Source organism: Juglans regia, chromosome 13, assembly GCF_001411555.2.
Source record: "Juglans regia cultivar Chandler chromosome 13, Walnut 2.0, whole genome shotgun sequence".
Classification (NCBI taxonomy): domain Eukaryota; kingdom Viridiplantae; phylum Streptophyta; class Magnoliopsida; order Fagales; family Juglandaceae; genus Juglans; species Juglans regia.
The window spans coordinates 17,305,065-17,329,845 of NC_049913.1; the positions used below are offsets into that span (position 1 = coordinate 17,305,065).

Genomic DNA, 24,781 nt, shown 5'->3' on the forward strand with positions numbered 1-24,781 from the left:
AAAAACATGAATTTTACATTGTTTTGAAGACTTGCGCTCGAGCGATGTGTCGAGCACAAGTCGAGCGCACGTTGTATTGAACATTGGCTCGAGCGATATGTCTAGCGGAAGTCAAGCGAACCTCTCTGGAAGAGTTCTGCTCGAGCGCTACCTCGAGCGCTCATCGAGCGAACCTCTCTGGAAGAGTTCTGCTCGAGCGCGACGTCGAGCGCAGGTCGAGCGATCCTCTCTGGCTCTCTGTATGGATTATGCTCGAGCGCCACGTTGAGCGCACGTCGAGCGAACCTCTCTGGATGGATTCTGCTCGAGCTCCACGTCGAGCGCACATCGAGCGAACCTCTCTGTATCGAGCGTTCTCGAGCGAACCTCTCTGTATGCGCTACGTCGAGCGCACGTCGAGCGAACCTCTCTGTAGCTCGAGCACGTCGAGCGCACGCGAACCCTCATCGAGCGCACGTCGAACCCATTTGGATGGGTTCGTCTGAGTCAAGCGCACATCAACCGAACCTCAATGTAATAATACATCGATACATGTATTATTATGATACAATAATACATGTCCTATTGTATAATACAATAGCCTAGTTTATTTTTAAACTAATTTTTTGCTTCTAATTTAATTTTTTCAGCTTCATTGATTGTGATATGGATCCTAGACATAGTGGAGATGATCGTCCACAAGGGGATGTGGCGGATGCCAATGCTACAACTCCTACACCGGTGGGTACTTCCACCCCTAGAGCCACATCTAGGGCAGCTACATCTAGGGCAGCTACATCTAGAGCAGCTACATCTTGTGCGAGTAGTCGACTCCCACTCCCAGTTGATATAGAGGATGAAGATATGTTCAACGAGGAGGAGGAGATGCCCATTGAGCAAGATCAACCACCACTACCTTCTAAAAAGAGGTCGTGGACATGGGAGCATTTCACCAAAATTTCTGGTGAAATTGCGAACCTAGTGGCAAGATGCCATTACTGTGGATCACTTTGTGGATGCCATTCGAAGAAGCAAGGTACCAGTGTGTTAATAGCACATCTAAATGGTTGCCAACGATATAAGATAGCGAAGGGATTGCAAGCCACTGATTAGACCAACCTCAGTTACCAAACTTCTACAGCCACTGATGGTACACAGACTAAGAAATTGGTCATCCCTCAATACAGTGAGAAGATGTTGAGGGACATGCTTGCAGAGATGATAATTACTGATGAGATGCCATTTACCACAGTCGAGAAAAGAGGCTTTTGAAAGTTTCTAAATTTTGTTGAGCCATGATTTCCCATTCCATCACGGTATACAGTGATGCGAGATTGTATGAAGAGGCATGCGAAGGACAAGGAGGAGATGAGGAAGATGTTTATTACCACTGGCCAGAGAGTGTCTTTTACGACTGACACATGGACTTCCATACAGAACGTCTGCTACATGTGTATCACAGCACACTACATTGACAGTGAGTGGATTTTGCATAAAAAAATTATTGGTTTTAAAGAAATTGTGGATCATAAAGGTGCATCCATTGGGGCGAAGATGGATGATTGTTTAAAGGACTGGGGAATTCGAAAAGTGCTGTGTATTACAGTTGACAATGCCAGTGCGAATGAAACAGCAATTGATTGGTTTAAGCGGAACACGACGGTGAGAGATGATGTCATTCGGGCCCACGAGTTTATTCACGTTCGATGCTGTGCTCATATCATTAACCTCATAGTTGTTGAGGGATTAAAAGAGGTTCATGATTCCATAACCCGAGTCCGCAACATTGTACGATATGTGAGGGGTTCCCCTCAAAGGCTTGCCAAGTTTAAGGCAATAGCAGAAGATTTGAAGATTGAATGTTCTAGTATGCTGTGCTTGGACGTTCCGACTCGATGGAATTCTACATACATGATGTTGGATGTGGCACAGAAGTACCAAAAAGCATTCGAGCGGATGGAGGTCGAGGATGGGGGCCTGAGGTATGCTTTGTTGGAGCCAGCAGGACAGGGGCTCGGTGCGCCAGACGCACATGATTGGACCAGTGTGAGTTATTTTGTTGAATTTTTAAGAACTTTTTATGAGATAACCATGCGACTATCTGGATCCAAATATACAACTGCGAACTCATTTTTCAGTGAGCTCTCGGAGCTTCACTTCCAGTTGGAAAATAGTTGTACTGACTCTGCTGGATTGTTATCTGATATGGCTACGAGGATGAAGATCAAATATGATAAATATTGGGGGAATATTGAGAAGATAAATAGATTGCTATTTGTGGCTGTGATCCTTGACCCCCGAGTTAAGTTGGCCGTTCTAGAATTTTGGGTAAATTCCGTCCTCGGGGCAGTGAAGGCTGGAGAGTTTATTAGATTGCTAAAAAGTGATGTTGATGACTTATATCATCACTACAGTACTAGTGCTCAGCCTTCATCCGCAGTTGGTAGCTCCTCACATTCGAGGCCGACAGGATCGACAGTTCCCTCAGGTGATACTGACCCATCTGTAGGGGTTAGAGGCAATCGTGTCATACGGCAGTATCATCAACTCATGTCAACAAGGAATATTATGCATTGTACATCTGAGGTTGAACGATATTTTATGGAAGCTGTCGAGGCACCTAGTGATGTATTTCAGTTATTAACTTGGTGGAAAGTTAATTCCACCAAGTATCCAGTCCTTTCCCGTGTGGCCCGAGATGTGCTAGCCATTCCTGTCACTACGGTTGCCTCAGAGTCGGCATTTAGCACTGGAGGTCGCGTGTTGGATGCTTATCGGAGTTCATTGTCACCGTCAACCGTGGAGGCCCTCGTTTGCACACAGAATTGGATAAGTGAAACGCCCATTGGACTAGATACCGTTGGCGTTGATGCCGAGAGCTATAGGCTTGAATCGGGTAAGTTTATATGCTTTTAAATGATGATTTAATTATTTTTAATGTTTCTAACTTCTACTTTTTATGATTTTATAGATCTAATTGTGAACCCTAACATAATTACCGATGATTGAGAGTTTGGAACGGACGCTACTTGAGAGTTGGGATGGAGTTGAGAGAACCTCCTTTCTTGGTAAGAATCAAATTATTCTTTTACCGTATATAATTTTTTATTATCAATTTTTTTTCATCTATTGATTGCTACTTTCTATCTTCATTTCAGGCGTGACCAATGGAACATTGGGGTTTGAGTGAAACCCGTGTTTAATTTTTATGTAGTTATATTTCAAGACTGAGTCATATTGTTATTACGTTATAAATGAGACTGTTATAACTTATGGCTGCATCATACATGTTATTTAATTTTTAAACTATTTATATAGTTATATTTATGTACTTATATCCCGAGCAAAGACATGGGATAAGTACTCTTTATTCTATAATTTCTATTAGTACTTTATCCATCCTCTCTCAAAAGTTTATAATTTATTATCCAACTGAAATTAATCGAATTATACAAATTCGTACCATCATTCTTTTCTATAAAATTTTAAATTTGTGTAATTTTCAACTCATGAGTCATGAGCACTTTTAATGCTAAATTTCAGGCGGACATAAAACAAATTAAAGATATAATCAAAATTCAGTAACAAAATCAGAACGAATATTTAAATTATTGAAAACTCTTGAATAAATCAAATATTTGTAGATGATTCACTTTTAAAAAATATATATATATGTTGCCCACTATCTGAAACGAAATTGAACAACAAAATTTAAATAATAATAAATAAAAAAAAATCTATTACAAAATTGAGTTCAGAACTCCCTCCGAACTCCAGTCGGAGTTCCGATCGGAATCGGACTCCGACTGAGTTCGGAGTCGGAGTCGGAGGGGAACTTTGGCTCCGACTTCTGTCGGAGTCGGAGGTAGGAAATGACAACTCCGACTCCGTCGGAGTCGGAGCCCAGCCCTAGTTAATGGGTCAACACGAACACGACCCGTTAAGAGTTTTGTGTCAAAATTCTAAACCCGAACACGACACGGTTTGATAACGGGTTGACACGACTCGACCCGTTATGACACATTAGGAAATAAATTGACACGACATGACCCGACCCAATCCAACCCGTCTACATTAATGGATTGAACAGACACGATACGACATGACCTGACCCGTTTTATCCCATTATAAATTATAAATATAAATAATATCTACAAAAAAAAACTACAAGTCTAAAATTACGATCCAAACAAATATCCACACACATTGTAACAATATATTAAAATTACATCTCAAATATAATAAACAAAACACACATAGTAAATATATTAATATTACAATCCCAAATATAATAAAAATTAAAAACACAAATCTAAACAAATCTAGAAGTTGAAGAATGAGGGGGAGCGTCCTCCAAGCCCTTGCCCTTGTTGTTCTCCAACTCAATTACATATTCAGTTAACTCCTCCAATTTAACTTCTTCTTGTATTTCTATTAAAAAAAAGACATTAGTAAAGTTTTATATTATTGAAAAATTACAGTCATTTATTTAATAAAATAAAAATAATATTACCTTGCTCCTCGCCATATAACCAATCTCTAGTGTAAACTAATGCTTCAACAATATCTGCTTTTAGTGCACTTCTAAACTGATCGATTGTAACAGCCCGCTAAAAATTCATTGGTGAAATTTCTATTGACTTTAGGAATCTCGTGAAAACCCCATAAGTTTTTACGAATCGACCAATCGCACATGTTTTAGTCTGTCAACATAGTCAATGTTATCACTCACTATGGTGCTAGAAATATGAGTTTAATCATTTGAGGTAGTTAGAAGTGTCATAATGCGTTATGGTCTACGCCTTTAGACTCAGTGGATTATTTAGGATTTTATGGCGCAATAGCCTATTTTCATAATTCCGGACGAAACGTCTGTTGAAAATTGTGAAATTATTTTTAGGGGCACTTCGGGGTTGAATTTCGTTAAACGATTTTCACTATAGGTTAATATGAATATTTAGAATTTTTTAGTACTAAGTTTATTATGAATTTTTTTGAGTGAATAGTAACCTCAAAAAGCGAACCCAATGCAGTGTTTTCAAAATCACAGTGTGAAATGTCCAAATTAGGTTGGAGGAGTTTTATTTGGACACTTGGCAAGATCTTAGCCACACATAGTGAATAATATTAGAGGCTTGGTACAAAGAGGAACCATTAGATGGATTTGTGAAGGAAGTCAAAGTGTGAGATCATGTCACCTAAGCAAAGCTTTGTTTCATCTGATCAACCAAATTGTGCCAAACCAAAGAGGGTTTCAACCCTAGCAAAACCCTAAATGGTTGGAATCCAATTGAAACCCCAAAAACTTGGTTGAAACCGAAATCCTAAACGGTTTCCCCAAACCCTAAAGTTGGTTTCCAAACCCTTTTTAACCCGATTTCTAGCATTGTTTTTAATCACTTGATTAAATCACTTCCACATGCTATTAATTAATCAAATCCTTGTTATGACATCATTATCCAACCTTTTAAACCTTGGAAATTTGATTGGGCCAAGAAAAATTTGTTTTGGGCTTGATAGCATCTCAAACCCCAACCAAACCCCCTTTAAACCCCAAATTGAAGCCCACTTGGTGGGGCCCACCAAGGCCCACGAAATTGGCCGCCTTGGCAAAGCTTCTTGGAGAAGTTTCCTCTCCCACATGGCAGACCATCCACTGCCATTGGCTGCACCCAATAGTGCCTTGATGTGAAGGAGAAATCCACTCCATCAACCTCCATCTTCCACAGCTGCTGTAGGCAGTCTTTGCTCCTCACTATTCTCCACTTTATGTCACATAGCCACCTCCAGTCAAGGATCATTCCAGCCCACAACTTCCCCCTCCAGGAGTCTATAGTCGTGCAAGGCACTTTTCATTCCATTTTATCACTTTTTTTTCCCCCGTTCTTAGAGAGAAACCCAAAAGAGCTCTCTCGGGCTGATTTCTTGGACATTTTACGTGGGAATTTTAGACCCTTTTTAAGTATTTTCCTAAGATGATTCCTTCACATAAGTTGTTCATCTTTGAGTCTAGTTTCCGTGGATGTCTTATTAGTCTCATTTCATTCTAATTTGATCAGTCAAAAGTATTTTTAACCATGGACAGGTCATTCTAGGCGTGAAACTGGAGAGTATGTTATGTTTTGGAAGTTTTGACCAAGCTAATGGACATATCATGGTCCAAAAATTTTATGGAGTGTTGTTAACATGTGTTTATGAATGTTCATTGAGTTTTTGTTTCATGAATAAAACTTTTGATAATATATTTTCTTAGAGTTAGAAACTTGAAAACTGGAAGTGGAAAAACAGTTTCTGTTTTGTGAAAGTTTGAATATTTCGTGGTTTAATCTTATTCCAAAGGCTTTGATATTTTTATATGATGATCCTAAGCCTCTTATATACATGTTAGGATGTTATTGTGTAGATATTTAGAATTAATTTTAAAGATATGATTTTCTATGCAAGAGGATATCGGTTTTTGCCTAAGATATGATGTTTTTGGGTTAGATCCATGTTTTATTGAGTTTTAGCCATGTGATTTTAAGTTTGATGGCTGGATCTTCTTTAGGACACATTTTTAAACCATGAGATGTTTTAGTTTGAAGATCACATGCGTATAAGCCATGGATCAATAGATTGATCCAAGTTAGTGGAGAGAAAAGTTTCTGTTTTGGACTAAGTTTAAAAACCAATAACTCCAAGTGTTGTTTTGTGATTTTTGGTGACTTTGGTTGATGATTTAAAGCATGGTTGATCTTAGGATGATGTTATGAATATGTTAGAAGTAAGATTTGTTTTTTTCTTGAATTCTTGGAGATGTTTTTATTAAGGTCAAAACTTGTGATTTAAGGGTTTACTTTTTGTTAAAAAGTTTGGATCTTTTTACAAAAAGCTTGGTGTTGATGATTAGCTTTTCTTAATGGATATTTTAAGTGTATTTTTAAACTTAGGATAGGAAGATCCTTGTTACAAAATTTTGGTTTAATCATGGGTTTTGAAAATGGAAGAAATTGCAACCAAAATCAAGAGAAATGGTCTATGAATGTTTCGGTCATTGTGAGCTTCCATAGTTGTGATTGGTTTTAAATTTTTCTGAGTTGTTATTTGAGTCTAGGACAAAATTTACATGAGGAATGTAAATTTTGATAATTTTTAGAGTTAGGATGTAAAATCCTTAAGTTAGGGGTAAAATGGTCATTTGCCCACATATAGAGGGTGAAATGGTAATTTTACTATAAGTTATCTCTTTTCACATTTTTAATTGTTAGTAATTAATTTCTAACTTTTAGAATACCCTCTTACAGTTCCTCGTATTTCGCGCTTTATTCTAGTAGAACGCGGCGATCGAGGTAAGTTAGCTTTCAACTTACAATCAGTTTAATGTGTATGAGTAATAAGTAAGGGAACTAAAGAGTATGTATGCATGTTATCATATGTGCCACGCCAAGTCATTACATATTTATCTGTTATACATAATTTATTCTGTCATGAATTATTCATCTATTACACAAGATATTCTGTCACGTATTACTACATATTGCTATACAGTGCAAGTATGTCATGTTAAGTAAAGTATAATATATGTTACATGTATTTCATGTCACGTAATATTCACTGTCACATGTTACGCCATGTTAAGAGATGTTGTCTATTATATGGCATGCCATGTTACGAAATGTTGCATGTTACATGTATGCCATGTTATGAAATGTTCTCTGTTACATTTATGTCTTGAAGTATGTCATGTCTGTTGCCTTACGTTCATGGCACGTTATGCTACGTCAGGACTTCTATCTTTTATGTCACGTTCATGTTACGTCACATTACGAAATGTCATGTTTGCCAGTTAAGTTATTCATGTCAATAACAACCCTAAGCACTAGGATGGGGTAATATCCTAGTGGAACTCCTTTGTTCACGCTGGAGTGTCTAAATAGGTGTGAAATTCCTTGGATTGACGAAGTACAGTCAACAGGTTGCGAATGGGGCCTAATTAGCTGGTCACCGGAGCGCCAGGCACTAACGCCGATGGAGTCACACTTTATGTTACGTGTGTCCATAGTAAGTGTGACACAAACAAATAAGTCATGGGGCCACAATAACTGTGGAGCATACACTACGTGAGACACAGCAATTGTGACAAGTAGAATACGTGGGGCCACAACAACTGTGGAGTACGTATTAACGCACTCACAGCTGGTATAGAAACCTGTGATGTGATGCAATAATCTGCAGGGACACACGGCTCAAGGGGACCTGTGTAGCACCCATATGGTCACTTTAATGATTAAGTCTATTGAATAAGATTTCAAGTTCATACATTTCACGTTCAAGTCATGTTTCACATTATGTTATGTTCAAGTTTACGTTCACGCAATCATGGTAATCCCATGAGACAAGAATATGTTTCAAGTTCATGTTTTGTTATGTTCACATTTACGTTATGTTCCAAGTTCACATTTATGTTATGTCATGCTCAGGTTCATGTTATGTTTCAAGTTCATGTTCAAATTATGCATGTTCACGTTCATGTTATGTTTCAAGTCCATGTTATATTTCAAGTTCACGTTCATGCTATGTTTCAAGTCCATGTTATGTTTCAAGTCACGTTCATGCTAAGCTTCAGTTTCAGTTTAAGTTATGTCAGTTATGTTATGTTGTATGTCAAGTTATGCTATGATTACTTATGATTTGATTATGCATTCATGCTTTTACTGTCATGCATGCATCATTAACTTGTGTGGAAGTTTTCTGTTAACTTGCTGAAATTTGTAATCAAATCTCACTGTAGTAGTCCCAACTACCATTCCCCCCGAATGGTAGATTTTGTTATAGGATCTGAAAGAGAACCAGAAATCGACCAACTGGAAGCGGTCGACTAAGCGACGGTGTGGCGTAGATGGTAGTACAGTAGTTACCTCATATTACTACTTGTATTTGTGGAGTTCAATCTCCAGCACTCTTTTGATCACAACCATATGGACTATTATTGTGATCTTAGTTGTTTAGTATATCGTTAAGTATGAAGTATGTTTTAAGTATTTGAGATATTTCAGTTTGGTGCATAGTATTGCTAAAGAAAAAAAATTGAAATTTATTATCCGTTGCGAATATTGCATAATGCTAGATGCATGTTAGGAACATTGCATCTTATATGTCATGAACGGGGGCAAGTAACCTTGTGTTGCATGTCCCGATACTTCAGATGTTCGTCCGATCCCAAGCGGAATCTGGGGGCATCACATCAATGATACGCCCAACACTAAAAGTAGATTCAGATGCAACTGTAGAAAATGGAACACTCAAAATGTCACGAGCCATACGAGCAAGATCAGGATAACGAAATTCATTTCCTTTCCAAAAGGAAAGAATATCAATCTTTGCATTTCTTTCTGCCCTAGGTTCATCCAAGTAAAGATCCAATTGACTTTTTTTCATATAGCCAAAAAGTTCATCAGGTCTAAATGGATCAAATTTATGTATACAAAAAACAAATAAAAATATTTTCAAGCCAATATGTGATATGAAACAACAATATAATATAAATCATTAAACAAAAAATATTATTTGATATTACCTCCAATAAAAAATTATCATATGAAAACTGACTTTCCTCTCTAGTAACAGTGCTATCAGAAGTCGTGGTAGAACATGTCATTGTGGGAGCACTAGAAGAACCATATTCCATGAAAAGAGACGACATTTTGCTCCGAACATTCATATATTCTATGGAACATTCTCCATAAAGCTTTGTATAAGAAAAATCAACAAAATGAAGCTTGTATCGAGGATCCAATATAACTGCTATAGCCAACAACATATTGAACTCGAACCAATATTTCTCAAACTTAGCAAGCATTTTACAACACATTTTCTTCATGTAGTCATCTTCACCCTCAGAGTGCCTCTTTAATGTAAAATAAATCGAAAACACTGATGGAAAGTAGAGATTAGCTGTAGGGTATTTCATCCCAGAAAAATTACAGGTGTCTCTATAAAAAACTCTCAATAAATCATTAATCTTCTGTACTCTTTCCCACTCAGATATTGATGGACAATGATTAAAATTGGAATCAGTCAACTCCAAATGAGTAAAGGCACGACGATAGAAAAGAGCACTCTCAAGCATAAGATAAGTAGAATTTCATCTAGTGGGGACATCCTGTCTCAACCCTTTCTTGAAATCCAAAGACATTTGATTTGTTGAATCTATAAAATTTACTTTCCTTGTTTGTGATCCTTTGACATACTTGATACTTTCACGAACTTTTTGGATAGTAACATCAATCTCCATCTTGTACTACCAAATTCAGAATATGAGCACAACAACGAAGATGAAAGAACTCACCATCACAAAGAAGAGCTTTCTTAATGTTCAATTGAGTTTTTAACAATTTTACTGAAATATCATTAGAAGAAGCATTGTCTAAAGTCAATGAAAAAATATTGTGTTGAATTCCCCACTCAGATAGCAAATTATAAATTTTTTCAGACAAAGATATTCCATTATGTGGTGGTGGCATAAAAGAAAAGTTCAAAACCCTTTTATGCAGAACCCAATTCTTATCCGGAAAATGTGCTGTAATGCACATATAACCATCAGTGATTATAGAAGTCCATAAGTCAGATGTTAGACTAACTCTACTAGGAGAATCATTTAACATGCATTTAATTCTTTTTTTTTCTTGATGATACATCTTAACCAAATCAGTCTTGGCAGTATCCCTAGAAATAATTGGAACATCTGGACGTAAATATTGTAATAAAGATCTCACCCCCGAATATTCAACAAACCGAAAAGGCAATTCATGCTTCACAATGGCAGCTTCCAAAATCTCTCTATATTGTTTAGTGTCAAATTTATGAGTGCTTACCGAAATATTTCCACTATTTTGTGATAACATCATCTGACCAATATCTCGTGAACTTCTCCTAGGGCATGTCTCAATGTGACGCTTCATATTGTCAGTTCCATATTTGCTTGCTGCCATATAAATAACTCCACACATCTTGCACTTGGCTCATGGCTTGCCATCATTGATCTCAGAATCAGGAACCATTTCAAAAAAAGCCCACACGTTTGACCGTTTCCTTCTTTTTGTTTTAACTTCCTCATTTTGAAAACTTTCTGAGTCAAACGGGTCCAAATCAATCATCTCGTCATTTTCACTTGCTGCCGAACTCATCTGACAACAAACAACAAGAACAAATGTAAGAGTAGGACATTATATATAAGGTACTTTTAGCTCAATATGTAGTACATACCAAAGCAAAACACAAAGCTGGGCACGCATTTGTAGAAATTGATATGATATGATTTTCTCGGTTTTCTTTTTCTTTTGTTCGATTGTTCTTTTGTTTTTCTTAAGCTTAATTTACATCGATATATTTATGGTGCAAATATGTGATCCATTTGTGGAAAACTGTCATTAATTTCGTGGTGCAAATATGTGGAGAAATTTGAAGGAATCTGTAATTATTGGCAAGCTGGGCACGCATCTACAATTCATGCATAGTTGAATGTAAAACATACATAAATTATATATATATATATATATTGTTTAATTTGCTTGTGCTTTGGTGTTCTTGATCTAATTAGCAGGCATAGGCTAATTAATTAGGATCGTCCTATATTTCATCCTAGAATTTATAAGTAATATGAATGGATGAAAGATGTGATTGATGAGGTGAGTTCATGCCTTCTCTCCTGATTAACAAATAACAATATGGGAATGGTACTAGAAGGCGTCAGATCCAGAATATTATACGATTTATGTACGTCCAACAATCTCAATCTTTAACAACGTTTTCACTAAGAGCAGATTAATTCACGAAGAGCAGATTATAGAAAGTGTCAGACTACAATTTTCTGAACAATTTCTCTACATTAATTCACGAAGAGCAGATTAATAGATTTAATTCACATTTACATTAACAGATTCAAACTACTGCTAGATAAGAGCAAGAAAAACACAAAACCCAACACAGAAAAAATCTCAAAAATCAAATTTTCTTACAGTGGACGGCGCGGCGTGGGCGATGGGCATGGGCCACTGGGCGCTGGCGGCGGCAAGTGCGAATCCGTGGTTTAAATCTGTGTGGGCGACTCGGCATCATTGTGAAACTAGAGGGGGGCGGTGTCACTGTGAGGCGTGAAGACTGAAGCACACTGGACTACTGGAGGGCCGGAGGAGACGCGACGTCACCGTGAAGAGGAGTGGAGAGGCGAGCCTGGAGGGCGGCGTGGTCGTCGCGAGGAGCCGAGGAGTTCGAGTTTCATCTTTTTCTGAAGAAGAAATGAAGAAACACTGGAAAGGGGGGGGGCGGCTGGTTAAGATTAGACTGAGTTAGGGTTGTTTTTTTAACTATTTTTAGTTTTAGCCTTTAGGTTATAAGGGTAAAGGGTATAAGGGTAATTTTAAAATTTTAAACGGGTCATAACGGGTTATAACAGGTTGACCCATTAGTGACCCGTTAAGCAATCGTGTCTTAACGGGTCAACCCGTTTTGACCCGAACCCGTTAAGGCTAAACCCTAACCCACTTTTATCGTGTCGTGTTCGTATTGGGTTAATGGGTCGTGTCACATATTGCCACCCCTAGGCGGTAGCAATCACTAGCGTGAACTTACAACGAGACTATCTCAAGGACCTGATCTAGGATTGTAGTGGGTAGATCTGGGCTATGCGAGGGTGGCCGACATGGTGGGGAGTTCGTGGGTGGCAGCTAAGGCCATGTATAGTGGCGGTTAGCCATGTATAGTGGCTATCCATCATGTTCGGTGGTTGTTTGGGCGTATGGATAGCTAGGTGTGGTCTTGGAATGGCTCATGGTGGTGGCCTCGTGGTGGTGGTGAGGGGCGGAACACGGCGGCAGATCTAAGCCAAAGGGTGGAGAGGAGCCACGGGAGAGAGAGAGGGCTTGAGAGAGATGGAGGGCTTGGCTGGCACGGAGGAGCTTGGGGAGGAGTCGTGGTGGTCAGGGGAGGTGCTCGATGGGGCTAGAACTGATGCACGGTAGCACTAGGGTTGTCAGTGGTGGTGAAGCTGTGGGAGACCCATTTCGGAAAAAGGGAGAGGGGGATGCCCATGTGAGCTGAAGGAGAGGAGAGAGAGAGAGAGGGAAAGGAAAAGTGAAGGAGAAAGACAGGGAGCTAGGGTTTTAATCCAAACCTTTCATCTTGGGATCTTCAAATCGATCTAACGGTGGGGAATTAAAACACTGATTTAGCTTAAAACACTGAGGGGAATTAAGATAGAATATTATTTAAACTAAACTTTAGTTATAAAATAATATTCTTTCATCATTAATAAAATGATGAAGTCTTGTTTAATATCTTTAAGAGAATAAAATCATCTAATTAATTAGATTTTTCAACATAACTTAAATCCCATAATATTTTAAATAACTAAAATCACATTGAAAAAATGATTTTCTACAATTATAATATTTTTGGAGCACTTCAAAAATATTATAATTGTCTTACTTAAAATCAGGTTAGGTTGAATAACACTGGAAATACCCCATATAAATATTTCAGGACATTTAAAATATTCGAGGGCTTTAAAACATTGGGCATACTCTAAGAATCAACTACTAACATTAAAAACGCCTTTGAGGTTCGGCACATAAGATGTGACTCACAGTCACTAGAGAGAAGGGGCGGACTATTACATCCTCTCCTCCTTGTAATAAATTCTGTCCTCGAAATTTGCTTACATCAGGAAGAAGGACCGGGGTGTTACAATCCTTCCCTCCTTATAATAAATTTCATCCTCAGATTTTGCTTACGTCAGAATTAATGAGTGGGTTATTACACTCATACTTTCTCGCACTTTATTTCCAACCAAACAAGGACGATTCCTTTTCAAAAGAGGATTTCGCCACCATCAAGAATAGACAAGGTAATGATCGGTTTTCTCTAGTCTTACACACACAAGTCGTCTTCTCAACTCAAAATGAGGTTCAAATCTCTTAAGGATTACGAGAATGGTGAAATACACACACACACTTCTACCCATTTTTTACGGAAAAAGGTTTTAGGGTTTTCAAGGAACCTTTGAAGCCAAATGGTGTGGGATGTATACCCTCCATGTTTTCGATCACCACATGTGTATTTATCTTATTTCAAGTTTTGTTTTACAACATGGGTGAAATGAAGGGTTTTTTACCTAAAAACACTAAAGTCCAAATGGTTCAAGATCAAGTAATGCCCTAGAAACCCTCACACACTCAAGAATATGAAATAGGATTTTTTTTAGACACTTTCTAATGAAGCACATTTGGATTTACAACTTGCTAGTATTTCCTTACATGGATTTTTCTAAGTATACACTCAACTTACTCTTGGTTAATACTTGTATATATTTGTGTAAATCCTTTCATCAATATGTTTGCTTTGTTTGCTATTTCTTGTTTGTTTGTTTGAATATGCTTATGTGATATTGGAATATGAATATTACATGAATGGTATGATTTGGTTTGAGATGAAAATGGCAAGTATATCCTTAGCATGTTTCAGTTCTAAAGAAAACATTGTTGTCAATTTGTGATACTTGATGATTCGGCTATACCATGTCCTAGAAGTTTTGGATCTTGGCCAAATACCATGATTTTATGTTTCATTTCGTCATGCTTTCATTTCTAAGTAAATATGTATGAAGAAGAAGCATGTTCAAGTGATGATTTTTCATGTTTTTGCACCTACATGTTTCGGCCAAGGCCCTTTTTCATGGTTCCATGTATGTGTTTTGATATCTCATGTGATTTATGTTATCATGGCATGAATTGAATATGTTATGCTTGGTTATTTCATGCACAGCATTCCATGTGTTATATGTCAAGTGTAAGTACGTATGTCTTGAGTCTCATGTCACATGCATTTGGGCAAAAGTATTTTTCAAAACGTGTTTTCAAAGAAAAGGGATTAAAATTTTTATCATGACCCCAAGTGCTAGGGCGGGGGAATGTCCTAGTGGAACTCCTCTGTCCACTCTGGAGTGCTTAAGAATAAAGTGATAACCCCTGGGTCGACAAAGAATGCCAGAGCTAGGAAGCGCCTAACGCTAGTGGGTGCATAAGGCATGTAACCCGAAGAAGTAAGGTCGAGTTAATATGAATCTCTATTTATGACGTACTCATCACGGTGCACGGACCATTGATGGTGCGGTAACTAGCAGGAACACGTAGGGCAAAGGGGAACCGTGTTGTGTTCACCCTCTCAACAAGGATAAGAGCTCATAAGTTAAGAATCACTTGATGAAAACCTCATGATATGATAAGGATCACTCGATGCAAATCTTGTGTTATATTCTGATAAAACAAGTTCTGATTAAGATCACGTGAATAAGAAAGTTAAGAAATTTTTCTAAAAAGCTAAAGTCTATGTTATAAATCTTTTGAAAATGGTCAAGTCATATATCAAGTACATGTCCATGCACGCATTTCATGATATACCTCTTGTATGCTTGTGCTAACTATTGTATGTTGTGTGATCTCTGGCTAAGATTTCTTGAAATCTCATTGTGCTAGTTTCCACTACCATTCCCCAACCGGAATGGTAGAAGTTGTTAGAGGTATAGAAGACGACACCCATGACCAAGAGGAAAAGAACGGCACCTCCTCCGGAAAGGATCTTGCCTAAGATGCTTACAAGTTAGCCTGAGCCCTCCATCCTGGAGCAACTCGAGGATATCGATCGGGAGATCTCTAGAATACTTGAATTCATTGCGGAATTCAGACGGCGTAACAATCGGGATAAAGATAGGACCTTAGAGAAGCATGTGAAGCCTGAGCCCTCTTGAAGGAAACGGGAACCTAAGTTATTTTGTGGAAAAAGAAGAAAAAAAAAAAAGAGAAAGAACCTATGGTTTAGATCTCAAACTTTTAAGGAACAATGTTTTGAAGAGGTCCTATATTTTGGGAGATTTAGGGCAGGTTTGGGGGGTGAGATGAAAATTTTGTGTTTTGTTTTGAAGTTAAAAATATTATGTTTTAATATTATTATTGTTTTGGGATTTGAAAAAGTTGAATTGTTTATTATATTTTGTATAGAGATTTGAAAAAGGTGTAATGGTGAGATGAGATGAGATGAGATGAGAATTTTGTGTTTTGTTTTGGTTACCAAACCTGCCCTTAAACTATACTCTATGCTTTTGGGATGCTATATCTTTATGATACATGTTTATGGTTTTGGACAATGTTGGGATATTTTGTTAGTACGGTGCCATGTGCTTTACAATACTTATCGCATTGCTTAGAATACCCGACTTTTACTATTTTTTCTCTGCTATGTTATTGCATACTGTTAGTGTACTTAGATACATAGCATACCATTTATCATGTACGAGGGGTGTGTAGCCTTATGTTACATGTCTCAGCATTTCAGTCACCGTCCAATCCCAAGCTAGGGCTGAGGGCACCACACTCTCCAACTCTTGTGCCCGTGGAAACCTTTCTGGGTCCTCACCAGTCGACACATCTGTGGTAAACCCAGGGAGGGCTCACTCAATCTTCCCCACCACTATTGTCTCTATCTCGCCACCAGCTCTCGTCAATGCCAAGGACAGGATGGTGTCAGTGAAGGGCAGAGAGGTGTCAGCGTCTGTTGTTGTGGTTGACACCTCACCACCCTCGCCAACTTCGACCTCAGTCCTAGCTTTAGCCGAAGCCAGGGCCGGGGTGGTGTAAGTGAAGGGTAGCAGAACCTTGCCATCAACCGCAACAACCTAAGCTTCGCTGACCTTCACTAATGCCACCACTACCCCAACTGTGTCTGCCAGAACCCCTTCGGCCCACGACACGGCCCTTGCTATCTCACTCTCGGAAACCACGTCATCACGCCCCTTTCCCTCCAAGCTAGGTTTAGTCGAGACAACCTCGACCTTAGGGGAATAAGCGATGCGAGAATCCAGGATTGAAACCCGGTCAAGGAGATCCTCACCCCAGACGAGGTGCTTTTAGTACAAAGGTGAGGGAATCCTCTTGAGACCAATGTCTAGACATGGAGGCACAATCTGAGACTCCCAAATAGGGTGGTCCAAGAGGACCCCATAAAATCGCATGGAGAGCAACTCTTCCCCAAGCGAAAGCTCCACGACCCCCGTGTTGCCCGGCGGGGTTGAGGAAGAAGCATCCACGATGGTGGGTAAAACCTCCCCGCATTGTGCAAGGGTAGCCATCGACGTATCAATTCCAACGTGTTGAAGAGAATCAGAGTCGCCCACCCCTCATGGGGAAGAGGAAGAAGGCACAGCATGGGAAGGTAGAGCGGTCCCCACCACCTTCTTCGGAGACCTCAGCTTTGGCTACTAAACTAGCACCACGACCGAAGATTGCCCTAGAGGGGGGGCCAGGCATCTCGTCAGAGTCGACTTTGCCAGGAGACTCCCTCCTGGGCTTTTTCCCTTTCCCTTCCATCGACAGGCTGAGGGAACACATACGGACTTGGGGCACAGTCGCCTATATCAGTACGGTCCGGTCAGCGAAACACATGTTGGCCAGAGGAACCAAGTATCACCAAAGACTGCCCTCATCCAACAGCACCTCCGAAAAAATATCGTCCAGGTGGGCTTTCACCCCAAGCACGAACGACCTCGATACGTCTCACTTCCTCAGGAGTCCTCGAGGGTCAGAAACTCTTATCATTGCCCACAACCCCCCAAGTGGCACGAATGGGATAGTCACGCTAGTGGGCCCACCTAGTCGAACAGCACTCACCGCTAGATGACGCAACACGATACCAAGATCCTTCACGCATTTGGATGGTGTTAGGCGGGTGCCAAGTACAAGTAGTCCAACACATCAGGAACTTGATGATAGAAAGGTAGCCTAAGGCCACTGGAGAACAAGCTAGGGTACACGACCACCTTTGACGCATACCCTTCGAAGTCGACGGTGCCTTCTTTAGGAGACGACACCTCAAACTCTATAATGCCAGGCACCTAATAAGTCAACTTCAGCAACTCCAACTCCAAAGGAATCACGACTGACCGCCAGAAGAACCCATCGAATCTATGTGACTCGGTGCATCCCTCAACAGGGTCTAGGCCCTCGGGGACACTCGAAGAACCAGATGGCTTGGCCAACTTAGGGTTTTTACGAGTGGGATGTGAAGAGTTCTTGGGAGCCATGTGAATATGGAAACATAAGAAGGGAAAACAGGATGCATGCTGAGGGAGATTTGAAGAAAAAAAGAACAAGCACGAAGAACTTTGAAAAAAGGAAGGAAGGCAAAATGGGCTCCAACGTCGAAAGGAACATATTTAAATAGACCCCATCGACGGTTGGCCTCCCCAAGATCATGGGAATGCACGCGCTCCACAAAGATGGCAGGATGTGCACGAATCAACCAACATTCACTGTGTGACGCAGCGTCGAGAGGAGAAGCTGCATGACACCATCAATGCTGAAAGGACTGGAGGGACGCAATCAACTGCAAAGTCCAACCATCAGAAAATGTTCCAATAAAGCCCGAAGGGGACTTGTTGCCTGACATAGTTAAAATCACGAAAAAAAGCCACGCAGGAATGGTCATAAGCCCAGAACCTGACAAGCAAAAGAGCCGAGAGAATAATAACTGCCCATTTCTAGGGGAGAGGACCTCAACTGTAGAGACTACGGAAAAATATATAGCATAAAGACGAAGGCAAGAAGGAGTTCACATCAAACTAGTCCGATGAGAATTGGCAGGGTAACTGTAAGGGGGATTTTCCCCCTATCGGCCCCGCATAAGAAGCCCACGAGGGACCATGGGGGAAGCAAGTCAGAGAGCCCAACCAAACCCAGCCAAGCCCAACGACCCTCCACTAAGGGGAGTAAGTAGGCCTCTACAGCATACTCGGCCCACAAGCAAAACCCACGCTTGAAGCGACCCATGCATGGGGAAAGCGGACAGTAGAGGCAGATGGGACTCGCCATCCTGACACCACCCCGCTGACACCCTACCCTCGGGAACCTGCACAGGCAGGCGGGCGGAAAATAGGGAAACCTTGATCTCTTGACACCAGGCATGGAGGGGCTCAACAGGGAACACCCACAGGGTAAAGTGAGTCAGGGATCCATGCCGCATTAATGGCGCCACTCCCCGAACTCTACGCCGCATTAATGACACCGCCCCAGAAGCCACCCCGCATGAAAGAATTCTGACAGAACAAACAGTGGAAAAGACATAAGCACCTCAAAGTCAGGTACAAGTTGTCCCCACCAGAAACCTAGTATAAAAGTTGACCCTAGGTACAAAAAACTCTCTCTAATTCCTCTAATAAGCTTACGCACAAACTACTAAGGAGATATACTGACTTTAGTAGCTTATCTCCTTAGTAGTGGAGACTCCCCGACCACAACCAAGGCCTCATTCTCCGTGTTTGCAAAGTGTGCAAGTGATAGCCCGAAAACCCAAGTTTCTGGAAACGGCCCAAAGGCTCATGAAACATGACATTAACATGACCGATTGGGTGCGACACAGTTCCTCTTGAGCCATGTGTCCCTACCGATTACCGCATCATAACACAGGTATCTGCACCAGCTGTGAATGTGTTAACATAAGTAGCAATTCACAGGTATCTACTCCTGCTGTGAAAAACGTAATGTACGTATCCTGTGTCAGGTATTTGCACCAGCATGAGTACGTATAAATGACATTGAAATGTGGGTGGCACCATCGGCTTTAGTGCCTGCTTCGCTCCAGTGACTAGTTAATTAGGCTCCATTCGAACTCATTGATCTTTACCATATCAACCTAGGGGATTTCACACTAATTTAGACACTCCAGCGTGAGTAAATGAGCTTCACTAAGATTACCCCATCTTAGCACTTAGAGTCGTGATAAACGTTACAAACTTAACTTGACTTGGAAAACTGTTCTTGAGTTACACAAACTGTACTCGAGATATCATGTGACATGAAACAAGGGGACAGATGACCTGACGTGATGTAACGTGACATGTACGTAAGATAAATGACATGACATAACATGAAACAGACCAACATTTTGTAACATGACATAACATGTAACAGAAAAATATTCATGACATGACATAACATGTAACAGACAAAGGTTTTGTGACATGGCACAACATGTAACAGATAAATATTACATGATAGAATAATATGTGTAACAAATGTGTGATAGAATATATCATGTAATAGATAAATATTTTGTTGCAGAACATTATGTTCAAAAGATAACATTAGTGGCATGGCATGACATGGCATATATAATAACACAAGTATATAAGCAATAGTTCCCTTACCAACATACATACACAGTAATCTAATAGTAAGTTAGAAGCTAACTTACAGTGATTGTCGCGTTAAGGAGTAAAATGAGTAAAACACAAGAAACTGTAAGTAGGGATTTCTAAACGTTAGGAACTTTCTCACTAATAGTTTAGAAACATCAAAATACTATCTTAGAATAAAACTATAATTTTACCCCTCAACATGTGAGAAAATGATCATTATACCCCTAACTTAGAGATTTTACATCCTAACTCCAAAACTCACCAGAATTTACATTTCTCATCTAAATTTTGTCCTAAATCCAATTATCTATTTAGAAAAGTTAAAAACATCACAACCATAACAAACTCATCAATGCCGAAACATTCATAGGCCATTTTTCTTGATTTTTGTTGCAATTCTATCAAACTTCATTTCTCATGCTTAAACCAAAATATTGTAATGTAGAAAATCATATCCTATGTCCAAATAGCATACTAAAACAGCCAACAAAATCCACTTAACAAAATCACAAATATTGTTAATAAAAAGTTTCAACCTTTTTAACTAAAAACACAACCCTTTGTTCTCAAGCTTTTGTCTCTTTTTAAAACATCTCCAAGAACTCTAAAAGTTCAAAACCTTTCTTTCAATATGTTCATAACACACTCCTAAGAACTAACATGGTTTGAATCATCAAGTAAAAATCACAAAAGTTACAAAAAATCATTCTATAGTACTTGGCCTCAACATTTTCACCAAAACCGATTTCCTCAAGGTTTGGTTTTGATCAAACCACTTGATCTAAAATATTTCAAGAAAATAATCATAACCAACAACAGCATATGGTTTAGAATCATGTCCAAGAGTTGATCCAAGCATTAAACTAAAGATCACATGGCCAAAATTAAACCAAAACACACATCTATCCAAAAACCACAACCCTGTGACCTAACCGAAATTCTTAATGTATAAAAAAATCGTATCTTTCAAAACCAACAAAAAAATCCTTAAAATAACATCCTAAAATGTAAATAAAAGTTTTAGAATCATTAATAAAAATATCAAAGCCATTGGATCATGTTTTCTCATCAAAACATTCAAGCTTACATAAAGCCAAAATTGTTTTACTCCTTCCAGTTTTTAACTTTTTTTTATCTAGGTAAACATTTCATCAAAAGCTTATTACATACAAAAAATCCTCATCAAAACTTTATATAAGCATGTTAACTATACTCCATTAAAAAATCAAACCATAAGCTTGCCAATAACTTGGTCAAAATCATCAAAATATCATACATTGTCCAGACTAACCTTGACATGCTTAAACCAACTTTTGATTGATCAAATGACCACAAGAAATCAACATAAAACATATCCGCAGAAATTAGACTAAAAAAGAAACAACTTTTGTGAAGGAGAATCTATGATAAAATGCTTACAATTGCTTCAAAAAGGTCGAGCAATGTGAGCCAGAAAATCAGCCCGAGAGTTTCTCTAGTTTTCTCTCCAAGAAAAGAGTTGGAAATTTTTGAAATGAATAGGGAAGGGAGTTTAACACCTCTTACACATCTGAGGGACGGTAGGAAGGGTGTGAGTGACACTTAGAATGATGGGTGTGTCAGCCAAAACAAGGGGCAAAACCAGCCCATGGTTTTCTGCCACAAGTTGTCTTGTGAGAGGGAGGAGTGAGGTGGCCTGCCTTCACATCATGTAATATTTGGGGCAACCATGGCAGGGGGAAACTTCCTCCACAAGCGTTTCTTAGGTGGCTCAATTTTGTCGGGCTTAATGGGCGTGAACTGAATGATCTTCCATTTAGGGTTTGGAGGCAAACTTTGGGGTTTAGGGAAATCGTTTAGGATTTCTGTTTCAACCAAGCTTTTGGGGTTTCAATTGGATTCCAAGTGTTTAGGATTTCTTTAGGGTTGAAACCCTTTTTGGTTAGGCACAAATTGGATGGTTGGATGGAATAGAGTTTTGCTTAGGTAGTATGATCACAAAACTGAATTTTCTTCACTTTTTTCAATCTCATGGTTTCTCTTGATATCAAGTGTCCAATACTATTCACCAAGTATTACTAAGGTCTTGCCAAGTGTTCAAATAAAACTTCTCTAACCTAATTTGGACATTCCACACTGTGATATTGAAAACACTGCTCTTAGGTGCTACTATCGAGGCTACTATTCACTCCGGAAAAGTAAAAAATAAACTTTGCAATGTAAAATCCTAGATAATCATACTAACCTTAGAGTGCAAATCATTTATTAAAATTTGACTCCAAAGGGTCTCGAAATAATCAAAATGCATTTTCGAACAAGCTTTCCGTCTAGAAATGGAGAATTATTTTATTGCGCCATAAATCCTAAATGTTCCTCTGAGTCCAATGCCGCAGATTGTATCTCATTCTGACACTTCTAGGCACCATGGCGAGTGGCATAACTGACTATGCTGACAGACTAAAACCTACGAGATTTGGTAGATTCGTGAAAACTTACGGGTTTTCACAAGGTTCCTAAAAGCTAAAGAAATTCATCCCTTGAATTTTTGGCTGGCTGTTATATCTGGTGAATATTATAGGACACTTGGCACCAAAGAGGAACCATGAGATGGAAATGTGAAGGAATGGAAGGGAGAACCAAGCTTTGTTATCATGCCACCTATGCCAAACACTATTCCATCCAACCATCTAATTTTTGCCAAACCAAAGAGGGTTTCAACCCTAGTGAAATCTCAAATATTTAAGATCCAATTCGAACCCCAAATGTCATGTGGAAACCGAAAAGGTTTCCCAAACCCCAAATGGTTAATTTAAACCCTAAGTGTTGGTCGGTTGTAGGTTAGTGTTTAATCACTTGATTAAATCACTTCCACATGGTATTAACCACTCAAATTTAAGTCATTACACCCTCATTCATTCTTTTATACTATTGTATTTTGATTGGGCCAAGAAAAATTAGATTTAGGTTTGTTAAAAACCCAAACCCATTAAAACCCCAAATGTTGCTCATTCGATTAAGGCCTATTAAGGCCCACAAAATTGCACCACCAAGGCAAGGCTTGTAGAGGAAGTTTCCCCCTGCCATGAGTGTCCTTTCCCTGCCCAAGTCGACTCCAAATAGTGGTTGTTGGGAAGGCCAAAAGCCACCTCAGCACCACCCTTCACATGGAAGCTTCCTTGGTTGAAAAACCATGGGCTGTGGCACCTGGTTTTGCTGACCACCCCAAAGTCACTTCCACATCTCCTCTCAACCTCCCTGCAGTATAAGTCTCGTCCATGGCCATTTCATTAGTCTTTTGTCACTTTAGAAACACATTATTGGAGAGAAATCCAGAGAAACTCTCTCACAGTTTTAATGAAACCCTTAAATACCTCATCAATTTCCCACACGCTCTCTCTCTTATCAGTACTCTTGATTGTGAAAACTGAAGGGTCCTTGTGCATGGGCACCATGTGGCATGTTGCTTCCTCCCTTGACCGAAATATTCCTTCTTCCTCCTCCTCATTGCCCTCTCATAAATGCCAAAGGGTTTCTCTTGCATGGATGACAAGTGGTCAGGCTCTTTGCCCTAATCGAAACCCTAAATGGCTCTTGCCATCCCTCTTTGTGGTCTAGGTTCAATGAACCCATGCTATGAACAATGGGTGTGTAGGTTCTTATGGTTGAAACCCTAAGTGTTCCTCATCACGACTAGAACCTTCTTGGATCCTATGCTTGTGCATGGATGCCATTTGGCATGTGGCAAGTGTGTGTGTGTTTTACCCTAGCTGAAACACTCTTGTATTTTTCTTACCCAAAGATGCTTCTAGACGCCATCATGGGTGGCGTGTGGCTCCTTCCGGGTCTTTTCACCTTCCTCATCATTGCCTCTTCTAAGAACTCTAAAGTCTTGTGCATATATGACAAATGGCCAAAAGAAGATTGGCTTCCATGGTATTAGGCGTGTTCCTCTCCTAGCTGAAACCCTAAAGGTCTTCTAGAGGCTTGTGTCTTCAAGTGTTTGAATTTCCCCATGTGTCTCTTACAATTCCTTATAATTGAATCTCCTTGAGATTCCCATACTTAAATGCTAAAGGGTGGGTAGCGTGTGCCTCTTGGGCATTCAAAATTATCTTCTCTCTTCTCTCTTCTTTTCTTCTATTTTTAAGTCTAGATACGATGAATCTTGGAAGTGAGGTTGCATGTTGGCCAAGTGGCATGGTGGTTGGTGGAGTGGACGTGTGCCCTAAGTGAGCCGAAATATTTGTCTTCTAGAAGCTATATTGCATGCTTGCCAAGTGATAAGTTGTTTGCCAAACCGAAATGCCCCTTCCCAAGGTTCCAAAGGATTGAAGCTTAGGGAACATAAGGGTCACTTTCACCCAATTGGGTGCCTCCTTCCATATTCAAAACCCTAATTTTGTTTTTCCAAAACCCTATACCTTGTGGTGGCCAAAAATCACTTAGTCCCATGGGCCTTCTTGTGGGCTCGGGCGCCTATCTTATTTTGAAAAAGGTAGGGCCCTTGTTACTTTCTAAGTTCTCATCTCACCAATTCTTAGACTAAGGAAAAAATAATAGAAGTAATAGGTGAGGACGTGGCTAAGTCCAGGTTGTTACACA

The 24,781-nt window shown here is 39.6% G+C and overlaps 2 protein-coding genes across 2 annotated transcripts in view; both read right to left on the reverse strand.

Annotated features, from left to right (window-relative positions):
• Nucleotides 1-10,979: 10,979 nt before the first annotated feature.
• Nucleotides 10,980-17,137, reverse strand: LOC108986839 (serine/threonine-protein kinase VRK1-like). Its single transcript, XM_018959607.1, has 3 exons — nucleotides 17,006-17,137; nucleotides 16,700-16,912; nucleotides 10,980-11,144 (listed from the first exon to the last, which is right to left on the reverse strand). The coding sequence occupies exons 1-3, from the start codon at nucleotides 17,135-17,137 to the stop codon at nucleotides 10,980-10,982; spliced, it is 510 nt and encodes a 169-aa protein (XP_018815152.1).
• Nucleotides 17,138-18,357: 1,220 nt separating this feature from the next.
• LOC108986840 overlaps nucleotides 18,358-24,781 on the reverse strand; it is a 29,106-nt gene continuing 22,682 nt past the window's right edge. The window contains exon 5 of the mRNA XM_035684339.1: nucleotides 18,358-18,446. Coding sequence (XP_035540232.1) covers nucleotides 18,358-18,446 — 89 coding nt within the window. The remainder of the gene's footprint in view (nucleotides 18,447-24,781) is intronic.